The sequence below is a fragment of the Gekko japonicus genome, unplaced genomic scaffold (assembly GCF_001447785.1).
Source record: "Gekko japonicus isolate JY-2015 unplaced genomic scaffold, Gekko_japonicus_V1.1 scaffold621, whole genome shotgun sequence".
Classification (NCBI taxonomy): Eukaryota; Metazoa; Chordata; class Lepidosauria; order Squamata; family Gekkonidae; genus Gekko; species Gekko japonicus.
The window spans coordinates 215928-235145 of NW_015173692.1; the positions used below are offsets into that span (position 1 = coordinate 215928).

The window sequence follows — 19218 nt, forward strand, 5'->3', positions numbered from 1 at the left end:
GGCGGCCAGAGGCCTCTGCATCCCGTTGCCGGCCCGGGAGTCGGTGGTGGGGGAGGGGAAGGGAGCGGGCGACCGGAGGCTTCTGCCTCCTGGAGCCTGGAGAGGGTGGGGTTTGCAGAGAGGTGGGACCTCAGACAGGTAGAATGCCATAGACTACACCCTCCAAACCAGCCATTTTGTCCTGGGTAACAATTGCTGCCAATCTCCAGGTGTGGGCTACAGATCACTCACAATTACAACTGCTCTTCAGGTAGCAGAGATCAGTTCCTCTGGAGAAAACAGTGGACTCTGTCATTATACCCTGCTGAGGTCACCACAGCAAAATGACACTGTTTGCCCAAAGCCAGAGCACTGCCCCAGAGCCTCTTTCTAGATTCCGTTGTATTGCTTTCACAACGGGCTTTACTGCTAGTAGAGAGATAATTCCAATGAGAGGGGTCATTAGCTAGAGGAACACACAAGCTTACTTTTGCTGGTACAAAATGGTGTTTTGTGAGTCATAAGATACAAGACATTTATCACTTTCTGCTTCAGTAGTCTAACATAATGAGCATTCATACAACAAATTAATTTCAGTGGATAATAGTGCCTATGCTTCAGGAAAAAGTGATCCGTAAATCTACATAAATAGAGTGGCTATTTTGCTTTTTTATATTGTGCTGATTCAGCAGCCTGCCAGGTGACACAGAGAACCAATGAAACTTCTCAGTGCCTAATCATAACATAGAATCTGCTGTTCAGACTCAACATCTTTTCTCCTATAAGAAATATGCTGTTGCCAATACCAACTGCCTATTTGGCTGCCTGGTCTCTGCCCCAGTGTACCTGCAGCTCTGTTCTCATTCTCACCATTCTAGCTCTCAGATTCACTATCTGCATTCCAACTCCACTTCTAAAGATGCCATCTGGCTATGACTATTGGCAACTTAGGGCTTTTCCTTTCCAGTACCCTAATACTAATACAATTTAAGACCTGATCACAAACCAACCCATAGAGAATTGTGGCTACCTAATGTTATGCAGGTTCAAAGTCTAGACTTGCAGTTTCTTCCAGAGGGTTCAAATACCAACAAGTAATATCAAGAAAGGTGAATAATTGGACCCACAGAAATACTTGAGAGAACTGCTCTAGATAATTGTCTTAAAAGAATTCATATTCTGAGTGTTGCCTATCAAGGGAAAACTTCCTGAAAGAACAAATACCAAGATTGACAAGATTTTTTTAAACAGAAATGCAGTACCAAATACTGTGCCCTCTGAAAACGGTATCACATTATTTTCCTCATACCTAATATTGACAACTTCTGGACATAAACAGTTTATTCAATACTTCAGTTGTTCATAAATAAGCTTTAGACCTTTGGGGGGGATTCAGGAATAAAAGATTAAGAAATTCCATAAAGTTTTATATACAAACATATTCTACAACTTTTATACAAGAGTTTTAAAAAGAGAGTCCAAGTGTAGCACATGTGCTTCAAATTACCTTTGACTGTATGGTCCTCAGGTTAACTATATGTATATCACAGGGCATGGATGAAGTTAGTGGAGAATAGGTATTCAAAACTGGTGGAATCCCTGCGCCTGCATAGGTAACCATTGGAATCACAGGATGATTCATGAAAGATGATGTTATGTGACTAAGAAGAGAAGGATAGCTGACTGATGACTTTTCTTCTTTCTGTTGAAAAAAGAAAATAGTAAATCAACAGCAGATTTGATATGCTTTGTATGTTCACTTTGATTTATATCATCATACAGTTCCATAAACTATTTACAAATTCTTACCCTCTGGCCAAATATCACAACCCTTCTTGCTTTCTGTATGAATGCTAATGTTAATTAACATTCCTTCTCATAAACCTACCCTGCTTGTTTATTGCCTAATTCAGCTCTGTCCTATTTAATTTAGAAACAAATGTGAGCTGAGACACAGATTGTAATTCAGAGGAACCCAAAAAGGAAGCATTTGCCAGTGTTTTGAATTTGCTTCCTTTATCATCATAAAAAAGCATACAGTCAGAAAATGTAGGTTTAGTTTACAGCATGAGTAGGACACCTCATTTGACCCATGAATCCTTGTTTTAATGCATTCAGCATGTATGGGTGATTACCCCCCCACACACACACACACACATATGTACTTTTGGAGATAAGCCAACATGATGGGTATGTGTGCAGGGTAAGTATATACACACAAAAAAGTTGAAACAACTACATAAAATGTAATCTTTGCCAGTGTTTTTGGAATATGTACATGCATCCTAAAGGAACAGTAAGAAGAATTTTTACAACAGAAAAATTGGAAAATTTGGGGGAGCCCTAAAAGAACCTCCTATGAAATATTACTCTTTTGGAATGAATAAATGCTTCTTAAGGACAGGGTTTTCACATTCAACATGTACAGTCTGAGGATATTTTCCAATGGAAAAATTAAGAAATTTGGGGGAGCACTGAAAAAAGTTTCCTATGAAACTTTGAGTGAGAAAAACCTTGTCTTACATACCATTTCGCTCATACCAAATGTACAGAATGAAAGTTTTCTTCCACCTCTCAGATGGCAAAAATTAAAGATACATTTGCAATGTTAGCATAGTGTGCAGCAACTGTAAATCCTTATTGAGTATTGGGTATACTTGCAATTTTTCTTACTGAAAATAAGGATATTTATACTTTTACATTCCACAAATATGTGAAATAATCCAATTCTATATGTTAACTAAGTGATTCATTTTACATTGCTAAATCAGTAGGAGTTTAGGTTTGAAAGGAATGTACATACTGCTTATATTTCCTTTTTTTTCTTCTTCAAAAGTGTGGAAAATGTAGTTTTGCTTGGCTTCAAAATTTCCATGGATTTTATAACTCTAGTGTGACTTATTCCCAACTTATAGGTAGGATGAAAAGGCACAGGTAAATCAATAGAGTAAACAAGCTTCTGAGGAGGACCAGTACTTTCTGTAGTTATGTATACACTCTCAGGATTTGTGGAGACCAAATTTTGCAGTCAAATTTGCTGATAAGTTCTAATTACACAATGACCCAGGAGGAAGTGTGTCCTATAATGGGGGCTGTTTTGATCCCCTACATCTACACACATAACACAGTTTACTTTGATACTTATTTCTGCTATCTGCAACTGAAAACGATATTTCTAGCACTCAGTTCAACAGTGCTAGAAAGTGGCATAGCCACTATTTCAATACTTCAGAAAGGAATAATTTGCATGAACCTCTTGATACTTGCAACACCAGACTGGACTTGAAAGGATGCTTCCTTGTTTTGCATTCCATCAGATTATCTGCAAGCAGCATTACATGTATTTAAACTTTTATCTATGCAGCAGATAAGCCATTTATAGCTAGAGGCTTACTACAGGGGTACAGTAGTCTTTAAAATGACATCCTCCCACAATGTCTAAATGACATTCTAAAGGCAAGTGTTGTTTTACCTTACTGGAAGGACACCAGAGACAGCTATATTTACTGAGAGAAATGTTATATAAGAACATAAGAACATAAGAGATGGCAAAGTTGGATCAGGCCAAAGGCTCATCCAGTCCAACACTCTGTATCACACAGTGGCCAGAAATACCAGTGCCATCAGGAGGTCCACCAGTGGGGCCAGGACATTAGAAGCCCTCCCAAGCACCAAGATGACACAGCATCACTTGTCCCAGAGTCCCTATTTATACCTTGTGGCTAATAGCCACTGATGGACCTCTGCTCACTTGCCCCAGCATCACTTGCCCCAGAGTCCCTATCTATACCTTGTGGCTAATAGCCACTGATGGACCTCTGCTCCATATGCTTATCTAATTCCCTTTTGAAGCCGTCCATGCTTGTAGCCGCCACCACTTCCTGTGGCAGTGAATTCCAAGTGTTAATCACTCTTTGGGTGAAGAAGTACTTCCTTTTATCCGTTCTAACCCGACCGCTCAGCAATTTCATGGAGTGCCCACGAGTTCTTGTATTGTGAGAAAGGGAGAAAAGTACCTCTTTCTCTACCTGCTCTTTCCCATGCAGAATCTTATAAACCTCAATCATGTCACCCCCTCAGTCGTCGCCCTAAGCACCTTAACCTTTCCTCATAGGGAAAGTGTTCCAACCCTTTTATCATTCCAGTTGCCCTTTTCTGCACTTTTTCCAAAGCTATAATATCCTTTTTAAGGTGTGGTGACCAGAGCTGCACACAGTATTCCAAATGAGGTCTCACCATTGATATGAAACGATTGCACATTGATATTCTACTCATATCAACCCCCTTTGCGTAACGAAAGACAGACTGAATCTTCTACAATCCTGCATATCTTGGTCCAAGATGCGAAGCTGCCCTACCCTGAGTCAGGTCATCCAGCTCAGCACTCTAACGGACAGAAGCTCTACAGAGCTCAAGCAGAGAGCCCGTTAGCTGGGATCTTTTAACTAGAGATATGTGCCCTGTCTGCAGAGAAGCCCCAAGATCTTAAAGCAGAGATCAAACCTGCAGGATTTATATTAGGCATTCCTAAAACTTACCCCAAGCACATGAAGAAGCAGAATGGGTACAAAATTCAAAAGAACCTCCCTACTATATAGCAAGCCCAGCAGAAAAAGCAACAATCACTACTTGTCATCCCCCATAGTAAAGGTAAAGGTTTCCCTTGCTTGAAAGCCAGTCGAATTCAACTCTAGGGATGCAGTGCTCATCTCCGTTTCCAAACCAACGCTGTCCAAAGACATTTCCGTAGTCATGTGGCTGGCATGACTAGATGCCGAGGCGCACAGAATGCTGTTACCTTCCCACCGAAGCGGTACCTATTTATCTACTTGCAATTTCTTGCTTTCAAACTGCTAGGTTGGCAGGAGCTGGGACCAGAGATGGGAGCTCACTCCGTCATGCAGCACTTGGGTCTTGAACTGAACTACTGACTTTCCGGTCTGCAGTTCAGTGTCTTAACCACTTTAGCCACTGCATCCCCCCATAGGTCTCTGCTAAGAGTTCTCTAGCCACTCTTTATCTCAAAGGCCTTGCTTACATCCATTATCAGCTACTCACTAGCAATAATGGGCCACCTAACAGCCCATGAATAACAAATCCAGATGCCAGTTCAGTCCACTTGGCAACACAATTAGGAGTTGGAACACCAGAGTTACAATATGGGGTCATTCATATCCACTTTTATTTTATTTTATTTATTTGCATTATTTATAGTTCATCTTTCTTACTGAGACTCAAGGGGGATTACACAGTGTAGGTCAAACACAACCAACAGGATGGGACATCTAGTAAAATGTAAGAAGGTTTGGATTGCAGATACCTGAAAATATGCAGAAATATGAAAAACGGGGCTAAAATGAAGCATAAACATTTAAACAACATATAAGCCTGCCTGTGCAGGAAAGGCAGGTTATACATCGAAAAGAATAAATAAATAAAAGGATGCAGAAATTATAGAGTAGGATCATACCTACATCAGACAGTATGTACTATGCACAGTAGTGTAGTCCATAGTCCATATCCTTTTACCAATTTACTAATCTATTGCATGCCAGCAATGCTTTTCTTCTATGTAGGATGCTGCCTGCTCCGCTGTCCTTGTTGCTCCGGTGCCGAGACTGTGGCTCTCCTGCGGTGGTGGCTATATGTGCCACGGCTCCCTCCATGCTCATTTCCAACACTTGGGCAGCTGTCAGGGAGCCCAGGGGGGTCTGCCCCCCCGGGCGGTCCCATAGTCATTGGGTGACAGCAGCATCGGCAGCATTCCTCTACAACTGGCTACACATTGAGAGCAGGAGCAGGAGATCCCAGCTATACTGGAATTTTACATCAGACCACAGCACCCAGAGCCTGACGAGGTGGAAGGATCAAGACCAGAAAGGGGTGGTGAGCGAGGATGGGATATTGCCAGAACCCGAGAGACTACTACTCTCAACACGACAACGAGAAGGGATGGAAAGACCTCCCCCCAACTGCAGCTTCTTCTGGTCTAGGGTGGGCTACAGGATTATTACTGGCTGGCAAGCACAATTTTACAAACCCAGACGATTAAGAACTTTGCTGCTGACCCATAGGGTTGTTTAGTAGTCCTAATTAAATTGGTAGATATTGAAGTTGATGTTTCAAGGGAGATTTGTTTTCAGCCACTAATATTGCTTTATATAAATTAGCCAACAGTCCTTTGGAGGAATCTGTAAACATTAACAAGATCTTTTCGAACGTAGAGTAAGGTCTGTCAAAAGTTCCTTGTGAGGCTAAAAATTCCATCAGATTCTTCAGATGTAAGTAGCTATGCCAAGAGAACTGTACACCAGCATGTTGCTCAAAAAATGCTTTATCTCAGATTTTCCCATGTACTACAAAATCGATCGGACAGGAGAAACCAGCATGTATCCAGTTCGTATATGCCCCATTTTCCTGCGCTACATGGAACCACAGTTGATTAGTTAAGGTGGTAAGTGGTGAAATCCCTGTAATCAACTGGGTTTTTTTTACAGTCCCACACCTTAAACATCGCCAGTAAGCAAGGTTCTCTTGATAAGCTTTTCGTCAACGTGACGGTAACATCCAGCTAGCTTCCTGTAAAGTATAAGGTGTTACATATACTTGCTCCATATGACCCCAGATAGGCACGGACTCTTGCTGTATTTGCACTACTGCAGTAAGAACAGATGCTTGCCGGTAGACACTTAATAAAGGAAAATCCAACCCCCCAAGTGCAGCTGGTTTAGTTAATATATTTGAGTTAATTCACTATCTTTCCCCTTCCCATAAGAAAGATACAAGACCCTTTTGCCACAGCCGCAGGTTCTTATCTGGAACATGGATCGAAAGTATTCGAAAGAGAAACAAAAATTTAGGTAGAATGAAGCTTTTAATCAGATGAAGCTGATCCAGCAGAGAAAAATTGAGATTCCCCCAGTCTCTGAGTTGCTCCTTTATAGACTCATAAAGTTTATCATGATTATGATGTAAAAGAGCTTTAAGATCCATTGGGAACTTTACTCCTAAATGTCGCCAGGTCTCTGAGATCCATTTAAAAGGAAGTTCCTTTGAGATTTGTGCCTTTAACTTAGATGGCACGCAAATAGGATAGAGTTCAGATTTAGTCAGATTGATTTGAAGACCAGAGATCTTACCAAACTCCAAGAGGATGCGCTGTATATGTGGTATTGAATGCATAGGATTAGCGATATATAGAGTTAAATCATCTGCATATAAGTTGACTTTATGTTCACTTCCTCCCATAAAGATTCCCGAGAAGTCATTGCAATGTCTCAATTCTTCCGCAAGAGGTTCTATTACAAGAGCAAAAAGCAAGGGTGAGAGAGGACAGCCTTGCCGTGTGCCTCTCGTGGGGTAAAACGGGTATGAGGAGCACCCATTCACACGGTCTCTTGATGAGGGTTTTGCATAAAGAGCCTTTATGGCCTTTAAAAAATTATCACCAAAGCCCATCTTTCTTATGATCGATGTCATAAAAGGTATCTCCACTGAATCAAAGGCTTTAGTAAAATCCAGTGCTAAAATCACTGACTCCATTTTCTTTTGATGCCCAAAATGAATTAGATTAAGAGTCCTTCTCACATTATCAGGCAGCTGTCTTTTTGGAATAAATCCCGTCTGATCTTCTTTAATATATGTCACAGTGAAAGATTTAAGTCTGTTGGCTAAGATTGATGTAAAAATTTTAACACCATGGTTGAGTAATGCAACAGGCTGATACAAGGAGGGATCTACAGGATCCTTATTGTCTTTTGGTAAAACCACAATGTTAGAGTCGATCCATTGGGACCTTTCAGAGAGCAAATAAAGGAGGTTTGTCTCCTGTTGTTAACTCTCCACTTAAGCATCCAAATATTCTTTGAAGACTTGATCCATAATCTCTGCTTAAGGAAAATAAGCATTTTCTGAATTTGATTCACATCCATTGCTTCCAGAACTTTGCGTTCTGCCGGCAGTTTTTGAAATACTTTCTTCCCTCCTTTCATGTTCTGTCTCTAGCTCCCCAATTCAGAATAACAGTTTCTTTCTAATGCCTTCTTTTTCTTTCCACAGGTATGAGGTGATTGCGATTATGGAGCCACGCAATACCGTCTTCATTGAGTCCCAGAGGACCATGGTGGAAACCTCCGACAAAGCATTTTCTTAAAAAAAATTACCGATATCTTTCTCTAATGAAGCTCTTGCTGTTTCTTTTAATAAAATATTTCTATCCATTGTCCACCATCTATCTTTGTTTGTTTTAGTGTCCATATTCACATAACAATCCAGCCATGCATGATCCATTAAATACCGAGAATATTGACAATTAATATTGACAGATGCTACACAAGGGAGTAGAGATTGTTAGATCAGTATATAATCAATTCTCGTAAAGACATTGTGTCTTGCTGAGTAATAAGTATAGTCCCTAGTTACGGGATTGAGAATCCTCCAAACATCGCAAAGCTGATGTTTACTAAAGAGTTTAGATAGTTTTGTGGACACTAGTTGCTTGTGTGACTTATGTACATTATGCCAAAACCTGTCTAAGTCACTATTAGAAATGAAATTCAGATCAGCCCCTATAATAAGATCATCTTTTAAGAATTTTTTGAGTAATGTAAAAGTACTGGCCAAAAAATTAATTTGTCCCTGATTCGGTGCATATATGCTGGCAAGTGTTGTTTGTTTCCCATCAAGCAACCCATTAATGAAAATAAAACGACCTTGAGGGTCTACTCGTTTACCTTGCATCACAAAATTAAGATTTTTAGCTATCAGTATGGCAACCCCTCTACTTTTGAGTTCCCTGGTGCTTGGAATTGCAATGGATATAGTGATGTTTTCAGAACATCACTCGTATCATCCTTGGAGTGAGTTTCTTGAACGAAGATGATCCCTGGTCGAATCTTCTTTATGTGTTGTAAAACTTTTCTCCGTTTAATGAAATTATTCAAGCCCCTAATATTGACAGAATTTACTTTCAGATCACCATTATTTTGAAAGTTAACACCAATTGATATCAACGGAACTGTCCGTTGCACCAATAACATTAATCTAGGTTTATGATAAGCTACTCTATCAGGATGCTCAAGTAATAAGTATAAGCGATTTATATAGAGTACTGACAAGTACGTTAGGACACTAGACTCTGAGAATTGTTCAGGTTATGCAATAAATTTAAGATTAAGAGGTGAACCACCACACTCAACAATTAACAATTAATAGATCTCCAATGTCAATAGGTTAATTCCAACAGTAAGATAATTGCAGCAATGTATAGTTTCTATCGTTGTCCCCACTTTTAAAACCTAAAATTATCACAAACAAAAAGCTTAATTGATTAATTAATTAATTGAGCGAGTAATTACAGGAATAAGATGTTTTAATTAATTACAACAGTAAAACTATACCCCCCTTCCCTGCTTCATACAATTACTAGGTCCCTTTTTATTGAAAGCTACAAAAAAACCTAAGCAGAAAAAGCAAAAGAATTAGAGTTGTTAACCTCTGTTTAACAAAAGAAGAGAAGGACTCTAAAAGATCCCAACAATACTAAAATCAGTCAGATATGAATGCTATTAAACAGCAATCTCCAAAAACCCACAAATCGAACAACACAGATAAAACTTAGACTAAAACACAAGTACCTGGAAAAAGAAACCGCCTGTCCTCGTCCGCTACAATAGCAAAACCTACAGGAAGGCATCCAGGCAACAATGAAACTAAAAGAAGGAGCCAGAAAATCTCATCCCTCCCCCTCCCCCCTCAGAAAAAATGCATTTACCTAAATAAGAAATGTATTAGGAACAACCTGTCATGTAACCTACGTATTAATTTTGTGATATAAAAAATATTAAGTAGCTAAACACTACAACATAGGCAAGTGAGTTAATCTGCGATGTCCTCTGCTTCGGAGTCTCCCGAGTTGCACGCTGAGATCTTAGTGTTCACCCCAGGGGATTCTAGGGATTGCAGTTTTCTCTTATGTGAACGCTGCGGGTCAGAGTCAGTGGAGATGCGAAGAGCGTATAATAAATCAAACCCCGAATCGTCATCTCCCGCAAGGTACGTAGTGCCATTAAACAAGACAAATAGTCTACTGTTAGGAAGCCATTTGTATTTTATATTGGCCTCCCTGAATCTTGCCGTGATCCCTTTTAAAGAGTGCCTAATGCAAAGCGCTTCTTGAGGTACATCAGGAAAAACGAGGATTTGTGAATCTTTAAATAATAAATGTCCCCTGAGCCTCACCAAGTCTTGAATTTTTTTCTTCACACTCGTTCATGAACTGCACTAAAATATCTCTTGAGCCCTCACATCTCGCTTTTTTGATTGGACCAAGCTGAAAGGCTTTTAAAATGATTGGTGTTATGTCCACGTTTAACATAAGGAGAGGATTCAGCCAGTTAGCAATGAGTGAGACGAGGTCCGATGCCTCCTCCTCCCCTTCAGGGATCCCCTGAAATTTCAAATTTAAAGCTTTCACCTGTGTCTCCAGTGAGAGCAGTCACTGCTCCTCAGAAATGTATAATGCCTTCATGTCATCCCATAAGGCAGTCCCTATTTTTAGTGCTGAGTACGCTGTTTTAGCGGTTTTCTGTAGCGAGGCTTGAATCCCAGCTAATTGATCTTTGATTGGCTGAGTCATTTGCTCATGAAACTAATTTCCAATTTATCCAGTCTTGCCGGCAGGTCCAATTTATTAAGCGCTGCCTCAAGCAGTATCGTTGGCCATCGCACCTTTCCCAACCTTCTGATCTATTTTCAGCTCTTTGCTCATAAAGGCTTTAGCTGGCGATTTGGAAGGTGCTTTAAATGTATTTATAGGTGTTCCACTATTTTCCCCCAAAGCATTCAAGTAAATCCAGATAATAAAATCGATGTTATGGGCTCCTGAGGGAAGGAAGGGATTGGCGCGAGAGACTCAGACTACTGCCACGAACTCTAGCGTAGCCACGCCCCTGAACTGATTAAATTGGGTGATTTAGAGTATCTGGATTTATTTGGCTGTCGTAACCCATCCAGCCTAATTGATGATAAACTGTTTACTGGGTATACTGATTGCTATGATGGATTATTAGAAACATTCAGAAAAAATTAGAAAAACCAGATTTTTTAAATTATCACTGACCTTTATTTAATTTACTGGTCAGATGTCTTAGGGGTTTAAATTATTAGCAATCATTAGGAAACTGGGTTATCGGGTGGATAGGTTTGAGTTAAGGGGAGGTCTTAGCAGCACTGAGGGTTGCAAATCACTACTATTGTTATATACATACGGAGTATTGTTCCTGCTCCACCAGCTGGTCTGAGGCTTGCAAAGACCGCTAGGTGTGGCAATGACCGGGTATGGGATCCAAGTGCTCCTGGGGAGGGGAAAGTATAGTGGTGGGACCAGGCAAGGAGATAAGGGAAGGGGATGGAGAAGCAGAGTAGCTTGGCCCCCTTCCAACCTATGTCCCATCCCAAAGGTTGCAGGCAGTGGGGCTAGCATGAATTACCCCCCTCCAACACTGTTGTTGTGTAACACCAGGTCTATAAATAATAAGACCACGGACTTTTAGAACTTTCTGCTTGAGCAGGATGTAGACCTGGCGTGCATGACTGAGACCTGGGTGCGAGATGGGGAGATTGTAGCTCTCGCCAGCTGGCTCCTCCCGGCTTTTCAGTCCTTCACCAATTGCAGACGAAGGGGTGGGGGGGAGTGGCTCATTTGGGAGGCTTACTCCTTCAGGGCAGTCTCACTGCCAACGATCACAGGCATCTAGTGTGCCAGCCTTGTGTGGGGGACCAGGGAGAGTCTGGCTATTTGGCTGGTGTGCCGACTGCCCAATGCACCAGCCAATAGCCTGCCGTCCCTGGCGGAGGTCGTATCAGGCTGGTCACTGGAACACCCTAGACTGATAGTCCTGGGTGATTTCAATGTCCATGTTGATGATGCGGCCTCCACTCAGGCTACAGACCTGGTGTCATCCATGGCGGTGCTAGGACTCTCCCAATATGTAACGACCCCCATTCACTGGACTGGGCACATGCTTGATTTGATCTTCGTGGCAGGGGTTATAGTGGACTGGATCACTGCTTTCACAGTTCCATGGTCAGACCACCTTGCCCTGAGGGCCTGTCTGAATGTTTCACCCCGACCCTGTTTGGGCAGCGAGTGTATTTTAGCTCGTCCGTGAAGTCAAATGGACCCTATGTGGCTTTAGATGGCTCTCCAAGATCCAGTGCCCCCAGGCATCTCGTTAGATGAGCTCGTATACCCAGGAGTTGTGACTGATGAAACGAGGGCTAAGACGGCTAGAGAGCTCGCAACAAGGTTACAAGAACATCCTATAGGACATTTATGAGATCCTATGAGATGGCAGTCAAAGCCGTGAAGAAAGAGTACTACGTGGCCACGATTGCATCTGTGAGCTCACACCCAGCCCAATTGTTTAGAACAATTCGGTCAATTACTGCTCTGCCACAAGGCAGACCAAATGCTAGGGAATTGGACATTGGCTGTGAGGCTTTTGCGAGCTATTTCACAGATAAAGTCCTGTTGCTCTGCAGCGACCTTCCCACCACAGTTCAAAGAGTGAGTGAACTCGAGGCTCCATGCACGTCTTTTGTCAAGTTTTGGATTATTTCAGTCCGCTCAGCCTAGATGAAGTCGACAAATTGCTCACAACTGTACGCCCCACCACATGCTGCCTTGAGCCGTGCCCTTCGTGGTTAATTAAAGCTGGCCATGATGGGTTTTGAGGTCCCCTAAGGGAGATTATTAATAAGGCCCTCTCAGAGGGACTGTTCCCTGGGGCACTCAAGGAAGCGGTGGTTCGTCCTCTTCTGAAAAAAACATCCTTGGACCCAGCCGAATTGGCAAATTACTGGCTGGTTTCCAACTTGCCTTATTTGGGCAAGATAATACAGAGGTCTGTGGCAACTCAGTTACAGAGCTTTTTGGATGACACTTCCATTTTAGGTCCCTTCCAGTCTGGCTTTCGCCTGGGACACGGAGACGGCACTGGTCACTCTCATGGACGACCTCCAGAGGCATCTGGATTGAGGTGAATTGGCAGTGCTGTTGGACCTGTCGGCAGCGTTCTACATGGTTGACCACCACCTCACTGACACTGGAGTCTAGGGGCTTGCCTCCTTCCTCCATGGTCGGGGACAAAGGGTGGCATTAGGGGAGCAGCTATCCCGAAGGCACCTACTGGAGTGTGGAGTGCCCCAAGGGGTGGTGCTTTCCCCAATGCTATTTAATATCTATATGCACCCCCTTGCCCAGATTGCCTGAAGGCATGGGCTGGGATGCCATCAGTACACTGATGACACCCAGATCTATCTGTTGTTGGGCGGCCAGTCTGGTTCCAAACTCGAAGATTTGGACCGGGCGTTACAAGCCGTGGCTGGATGGCTTAGACTGAGCAGACTGAAATTGAATCCAACGGAGATGGAGGTCCTGTGCTTAGGCCAGGGTGGGCCGAGAGTAGGGATCCCAACATTCGATGGGGCACTGTTGGTGCCAGTGCCAGGGGTGAGGAGCCTGGGAGTGCTCCTGGATGCTTCCTTAACAATGGAGGCCCAGGTAGCAGCCACTGCCAGGTCAGCCTTTTATCATCTCCGGCTGATTAGGCAGTTGGTTCTCTTCCTCGAACGCAATGACTTGGCGATGGTGATCCACGCGACGGTCACCTCAGGATTAGACTACTGTAATGCTCTCTACATGGGGCTGCCCTTGGTACAAATTGGGAAGCTACAGCTAGTGCAAAATGTGGCGGCCAGGCTTTTGATGGGTCTTCCTATGCGGGAGCACATCCAGCCTGTGCTGAAAGCATTGTACTGGCTACCAATACCGAATCCACTTCAAGGTGCTGGTTCTTACCTTTAAAGCCCTTAATGGTCGGGGGCTGACATACCTGAGGACATTTCCCCACACATTCCCCAGAGAGCACTGTGGTCAGGGTCCCAACATCAATTGACCCTCCCGGGACCAAAAGATGCCAGGCTGGCTATAACTAGGGTCAGGACCTTTTTGGTGGCAGCTCCATGCTGGTGAAATGAGCTCCCAGACGAGATCAGGGCCCTGCGGAACCTTATGCAGTTCCACAGGGCCTGCAAGACGGAGCTCTTCCACCAGGCCTTCAACTAGGAGTCACCCACCCCCAATAACTAATGATGAGTCCTGCCCTTCGGAGTTATCATCAACAGCCTGAGCCGGCGACAGAAGAAGAAACAGAATGAGGAGCGGATCAATAGGACAAGACATCAACTGCGGCCATCGTCGCCAAATATCATTAGCATTACTTTGCCAGACCAATTGCACTAGCACTGTACATCATCTGGATTGTTTTAGAAGGTTTTATGATTGTTTTAACAGTTATTTATGTGTTTTAATGTTTGTAAGCCGCCCTGAGCCTGCTCCAGCAGGGAGGGCAGGGTATAAATCTGATAAATAAATAAATAAATAAATGTATATAAACCCGATTGGACAGTTTTAATGATTTATCATCAGCAGGAGAACTATACATTAAGTACAGTAACATTCAGAAACCAATGGAGGACTCTTCCCCATGACATACTGTACAGAAGCCTTTGAAGTTACCAAAACCCAACAAGTAAGCTTCAGTGAAAGCCACCAAAATGTATTTGTCAGCAAACTCAACACACTGGAATTTGGTCTGGAGGTATCTATAGAAATGAACAGTCCTTCTTTAGATGTTTTACATTCTTGATCCTGATATGCCTATTCATTGCCAGCCACCAGCCAGGTAAACATCATACCCACATAAGTGAATGTTCTATTCATGCACGATTTGCACAGTCCTATCAGATGTAAACCGCTATATCTTGCATTACTTGATCTTTTAGTTTCCCGTTATTAAAATATGCTTATTTTCCCTTGCTTCTTTGCTAGGGTATCTATATAGGGTATATCTTAGGTGACCAAGCACTTTATACTTCTGATATGGATGTGGAATTTGAAAAACACAATGGAATAATAATTGGGATAAAGATGTCTGAAAAAAGTCACTGATGTTATGGTTCAGAAATATTACATTTAGTGAACAGAGTAATTAACTTGAACAAGGAATAAAAATGGTACCTAGTTATGATACATGAAACTGTTGCATCAAATAAAAGTATAAGAATCTTCTAGAAGAAACAAAAAATATGAAAACCATGGACATGTTGCTATAACTAAAGTGAACTCAAATTTCAATAGTGAAAGATTAACTCCTTGATGAATTACAAGATTCCATATTAGTGGTGAATCTAACTGAATCTCTACTGAAGTAATATTTATGTGATGGAAATGCAAATATTCATAATACTCATCCTACCGTGTCTACTCCATTCCTTTTTTCCAACAGAAGTCGAAACAGGTTTGCTGTGATTTTGTTGTCTTGTACGCCTTGTCCTAAGCCTCTATTGTCATCTTGCATAAGCCGACGATCCATAATGACCTCTAATTGACCTAAAAACAAATATTGTTTTTATTTTACTTATTTTTATTTACTTCATTTATACCCCTGCCTTTGTCTTCTCCATTTATCCTTCTCCACAACAGCCTTGTGAAGTAGGTTCACTGAGGGTGTGTGACTGCCCAAGGTCATCCAGAAAGCATCCAGGGCAGAGTGGCAATTTGAACCTGGACTTCCAAGATCCTAGTCTAACACTCTCACCACTATACCACATTGGCTTTGCCAATATGCACTCTTACTAAATACTTTAATTGTTGCTATGTGAATATCTACAAACTCAGCTGAAGTTTTAAAGGCCTGATTCTGGTTCATTTAGGCTCAAGATAAGAAGGCTGTCCTAAGCCAATGTGTTTCATAAATGTTTGACAGTCCAAAATCCCCATGCCAAAGCAACTCCTGTGGTTAGCATTACTTTCTCTCTGCTGCTTTAGTGAACATCTAAATTTCTTGCATAACTTCACTATATTATACTCATTCTGAGAAACATGATTAACCTTGGCAGTTTCCATGGAATCAGAATTGCTCCTTAGATTTCCACTGTCCAGTGCAGGGATTTTATCCAATATGATATCTGTGTTCAGCATCCTCAGACTTTAAAAATGTGTATAATTACTTACCATTTTTCAAACTTGCAACTCCGAGAGACTGAGCAGAATGAAGAGTCAAACGAACCCTGGCATCCTGGATGTAAGCCATTGTGGTCATTGGATAGAAATTTGCTTGAAGAGGCAATTTGCTCATTGTCTGCCTAGGCTGAATCTGCACCATCAAACGCAACGTCATTGAGTATTTCAAGATGAAGATAAACAATAGGCTTTGCGACTACAAACTAATAGTAGCTGCTGCTGCTGCTGTTGTTCAGTCGCACAGTCGAGTCCGACTCTTCGCGACCCCATAGTAACTGCTACCATGTTTCTTTATAAAAGGTCACAAGAGCAAATGATTCATCTTAAAAGGAAAGACCAACAGTTCTGTTACTTCGCTATTAGCAAGAGAGAGATCTCATTCATTTGAGACTGAGGGACAAACAGAAGAGATGTTCGGGAGCTCTGAGATTAGAGCGTCAGCTTTTTTTTTTAATGAGGGATGCAGAGGGTCTCATTCTTTTGTGACTGTGGTGCAGGGTTTTTTTGTAAAGAGCTTTCCCCTAATGCCCTGTTTTCTTCATCTAAGATGACCCTAAGGAGCAGCTATTTACCCCATTGAGGACTGCTTAGTAGTCTCTTGTCTATTCAGAAATATTGTTTCAGGCTAAAGCCTGCAAAAATCATGGAAGCTTCTCTCTCGGAGAACCTGAGGTCAAGCTGACTGTAGTTTAAAGAAATGAGATAAGGGAGTTGGGAGGCTGACACAGGTGCCAGTTAGACCATTAGGCCTAGCAGTTTCAAGGCCAAAGAATCTGGGAGGGATTTTGGCCTACGCATTCCATCTCGTTAGTGCAAGGACCCATGGATGGGAGAAGGTGCTTGCTTAACTCAGCCCTGTGCAGCTGCAGACTAGAGTATATGGTCTCATTATGGCAATACACCAGATTTGCTGGGTCACCTGGTTCACAAAATAGCTGATTCGGCAGGTCACATCATTTATTATCTATTTGATTGGTCAACTAGAATCATGCCAACATGGGTTGTTTGGCATAAAAGAAGATCTTTCATTCTAGTATTAGCCCCTGTCTGTATTACATCTGTCTTTGGGACACCTCTTGATTCTGGTGGGCCATGCCGGCTGGAACATCTGTTTTGGACTTGAAACTCTGATTGGACTCAGTTTTGTCAGGCAACATCTGGATTTAGAGAACCAATGCTTGTAAATGTGCTTAGGTTAGATACTTAGCTTTATGAGTTCATCCTTGCCATTCACTGCCCTTATATTGCATACTCCTATACATTCCCTTAATCATCATATATTCTAATAGCCAACAGAGGGCGCCGTGCGGATCCTTAGTCCCAGGAAAAGGAAGCTCCGTTTGGCTCAGGAGCTTTTCCTATATATTGAGTAGTCTGCCAGTGCCTGCAGAAAAATCTAAAAACTAGAAAAAACCCTCCAGGGATGCCTGAATTCCCCCAAAATGCCTTTGAAATGGCCTTTGCAGGGCTCTGCTTCAGACACCAACGGTGAGAGAGAGGTTAGAACGTTCAGGGGGGGGAGAGAGGCTTCTAACTGCTCTGTGAGTCAAAGGGTGTGGGGGGAGGGCCTTTTTCCAGGCCTCCGTTGGCCTTTCAGGGAGGGAGGGAGCCTTGGGGCCTGGCCTGGGGAGTCCCTAGAGGTTTTGAGGTGGGATTGGGGAAGGGAGAGGTCTCAGCTGGGTCTAATGCCACAGAGTCCACCTTCCAAAGCAGTCATTTTCTCCAGGGAGACAGATCTCTGCTGCCTTGAGTTCAGTTGTAAGTCTGGGGGGGGGGTTTTCCTTCAGGCCCCACTTAGAGGTCGCCAAGCCTAGGCCTGCCAGCACTTTAGGGTTGCCAGGTTCCCCCCCTGGCCACCGACAGGGGATTCTGGATAAGGTTGCCAGGTCCAGGCTGGGAAACTCCTGGAGATTTGCGGGAGGAGCCTGGGGAGGACAGGGACCTCAGTGGGGTACAATGTCACAGAGTCCACCCTCCAAAGCATCCATTTTCTCCATGGGAAGTTATCTCTGTAGTCTGGAAATGAGCAGGAATTACAGGGGATCCCCAGGTCCCACCTGGAGGCTGGCATCCCTCGGCAGCACCCTCTGGGTGACTTGATACCACCTGATTTGCATGACTCAAGTAGGCCCAGCTGCTTGCTACTGCATCAGCAGCCACCCTATGAAAGCTGGGTTGTTGTGCAGATAAAAAGTAGGAGAGAATAATGTAAGCTGTTTTGGTCCCCACTGTGGAGAAAAACAGTAATTTTCCTAGGTAGAGGCTGCGGGGGAGGGGTGTGGAGATGGAAAGTTGCAGACAGAGAGGCAGATAAAGGTAGGTTGGCTGTTGGGTGGGAAGGAAATTGTGTTGCCAACTCCAGGTTGGGAAATTCCTGGACATTTGTGGGGTGGAGCCTGGGGAGGGTGGGATTGGAGGAGGGAAGGAACTACAGATCAGTATAATGCCATAGCTGGAGGAGAAAAAGAAAAGGGGGGGCAGAAGGGAGAATGAGTGTTAGACAGGTAGAGGGAGACAGGAGGAAGCAAAGGTGTGAGGAACAGGATAACCATTCCGCAAGTTTCTTGCGGGTCTCCACTTGTTACATTCTACTGTTCATTGTATTGCTATTTCTGCTTGGTCCTTGCATCTGTTAAACATCTTCATTATGTTCTATGCTAATTTGCTGCTAACCCTCTGCCTATATGTATGGACTGGTAACTTCCATTTCACTATATCTGAAGAAGTGTGCATGCACACAAAAGCTTATACCTTCAGTAAAACTTTGTTGGCCTCAAGGGTGCCACTGAACTCCAATTTTGTTCTGTTGCTTCAGAACAACATGGCTACCCACCTGAATCCATTTGCAAGGAGGCACACTCAAAAGGCTTTGTTCAGATGAGTGAAGCTGAGATGGTTGAGCATAGTGGGAGAGGTCATCCTGCAGATACATGAGTCAAAGACCACTCAGGGCTTTCTAGGTGAGAGCCACACACAAGATAATCTGGTAAATGCTTGGCAACCAATGGTGTGTTTGTAGAATTATTATTATCATTTTCATTTATAGAAGAAGAAGAAGTCTATTATAAAACTATTTATACCCCGCCCTTCACTCAGAGTCTCAGAGCGGCTTACAAACTCCTTCCCCTTCCCACAACAGATACCCTGTGAGA

At 42.9% G+C, this 19218-nt stretch overlaps 1 protein-coding gene across 1 annotated transcript in view; it reads right to left on the reverse strand.

Moving 5' to 3' along the window:
- The window catches only part of MAN2A1 (mannosidase, alpha, class 2A, member 1), a 101594-nt gene that overhangs the window by 5430 nt on the left and 76946 nt on the right, over positions 1-19218 (reverse strand). The window contains exons 18-20 of the mRNA XM_015423162.1: positions 16058-16199; positions 15300-15433; positions 1487-1681 (exon numbers count right to left, since the gene is read on the reverse strand). Coding sequence (XP_015278648.1) covers positions 1487-1681; positions 15300-15433; positions 16058-16199 — 471 coding nt within the window. The remainder of the gene's footprint in view (positions 1-1486; positions 1682-15299; positions 15434-16057; positions 16200-19218) is intronic.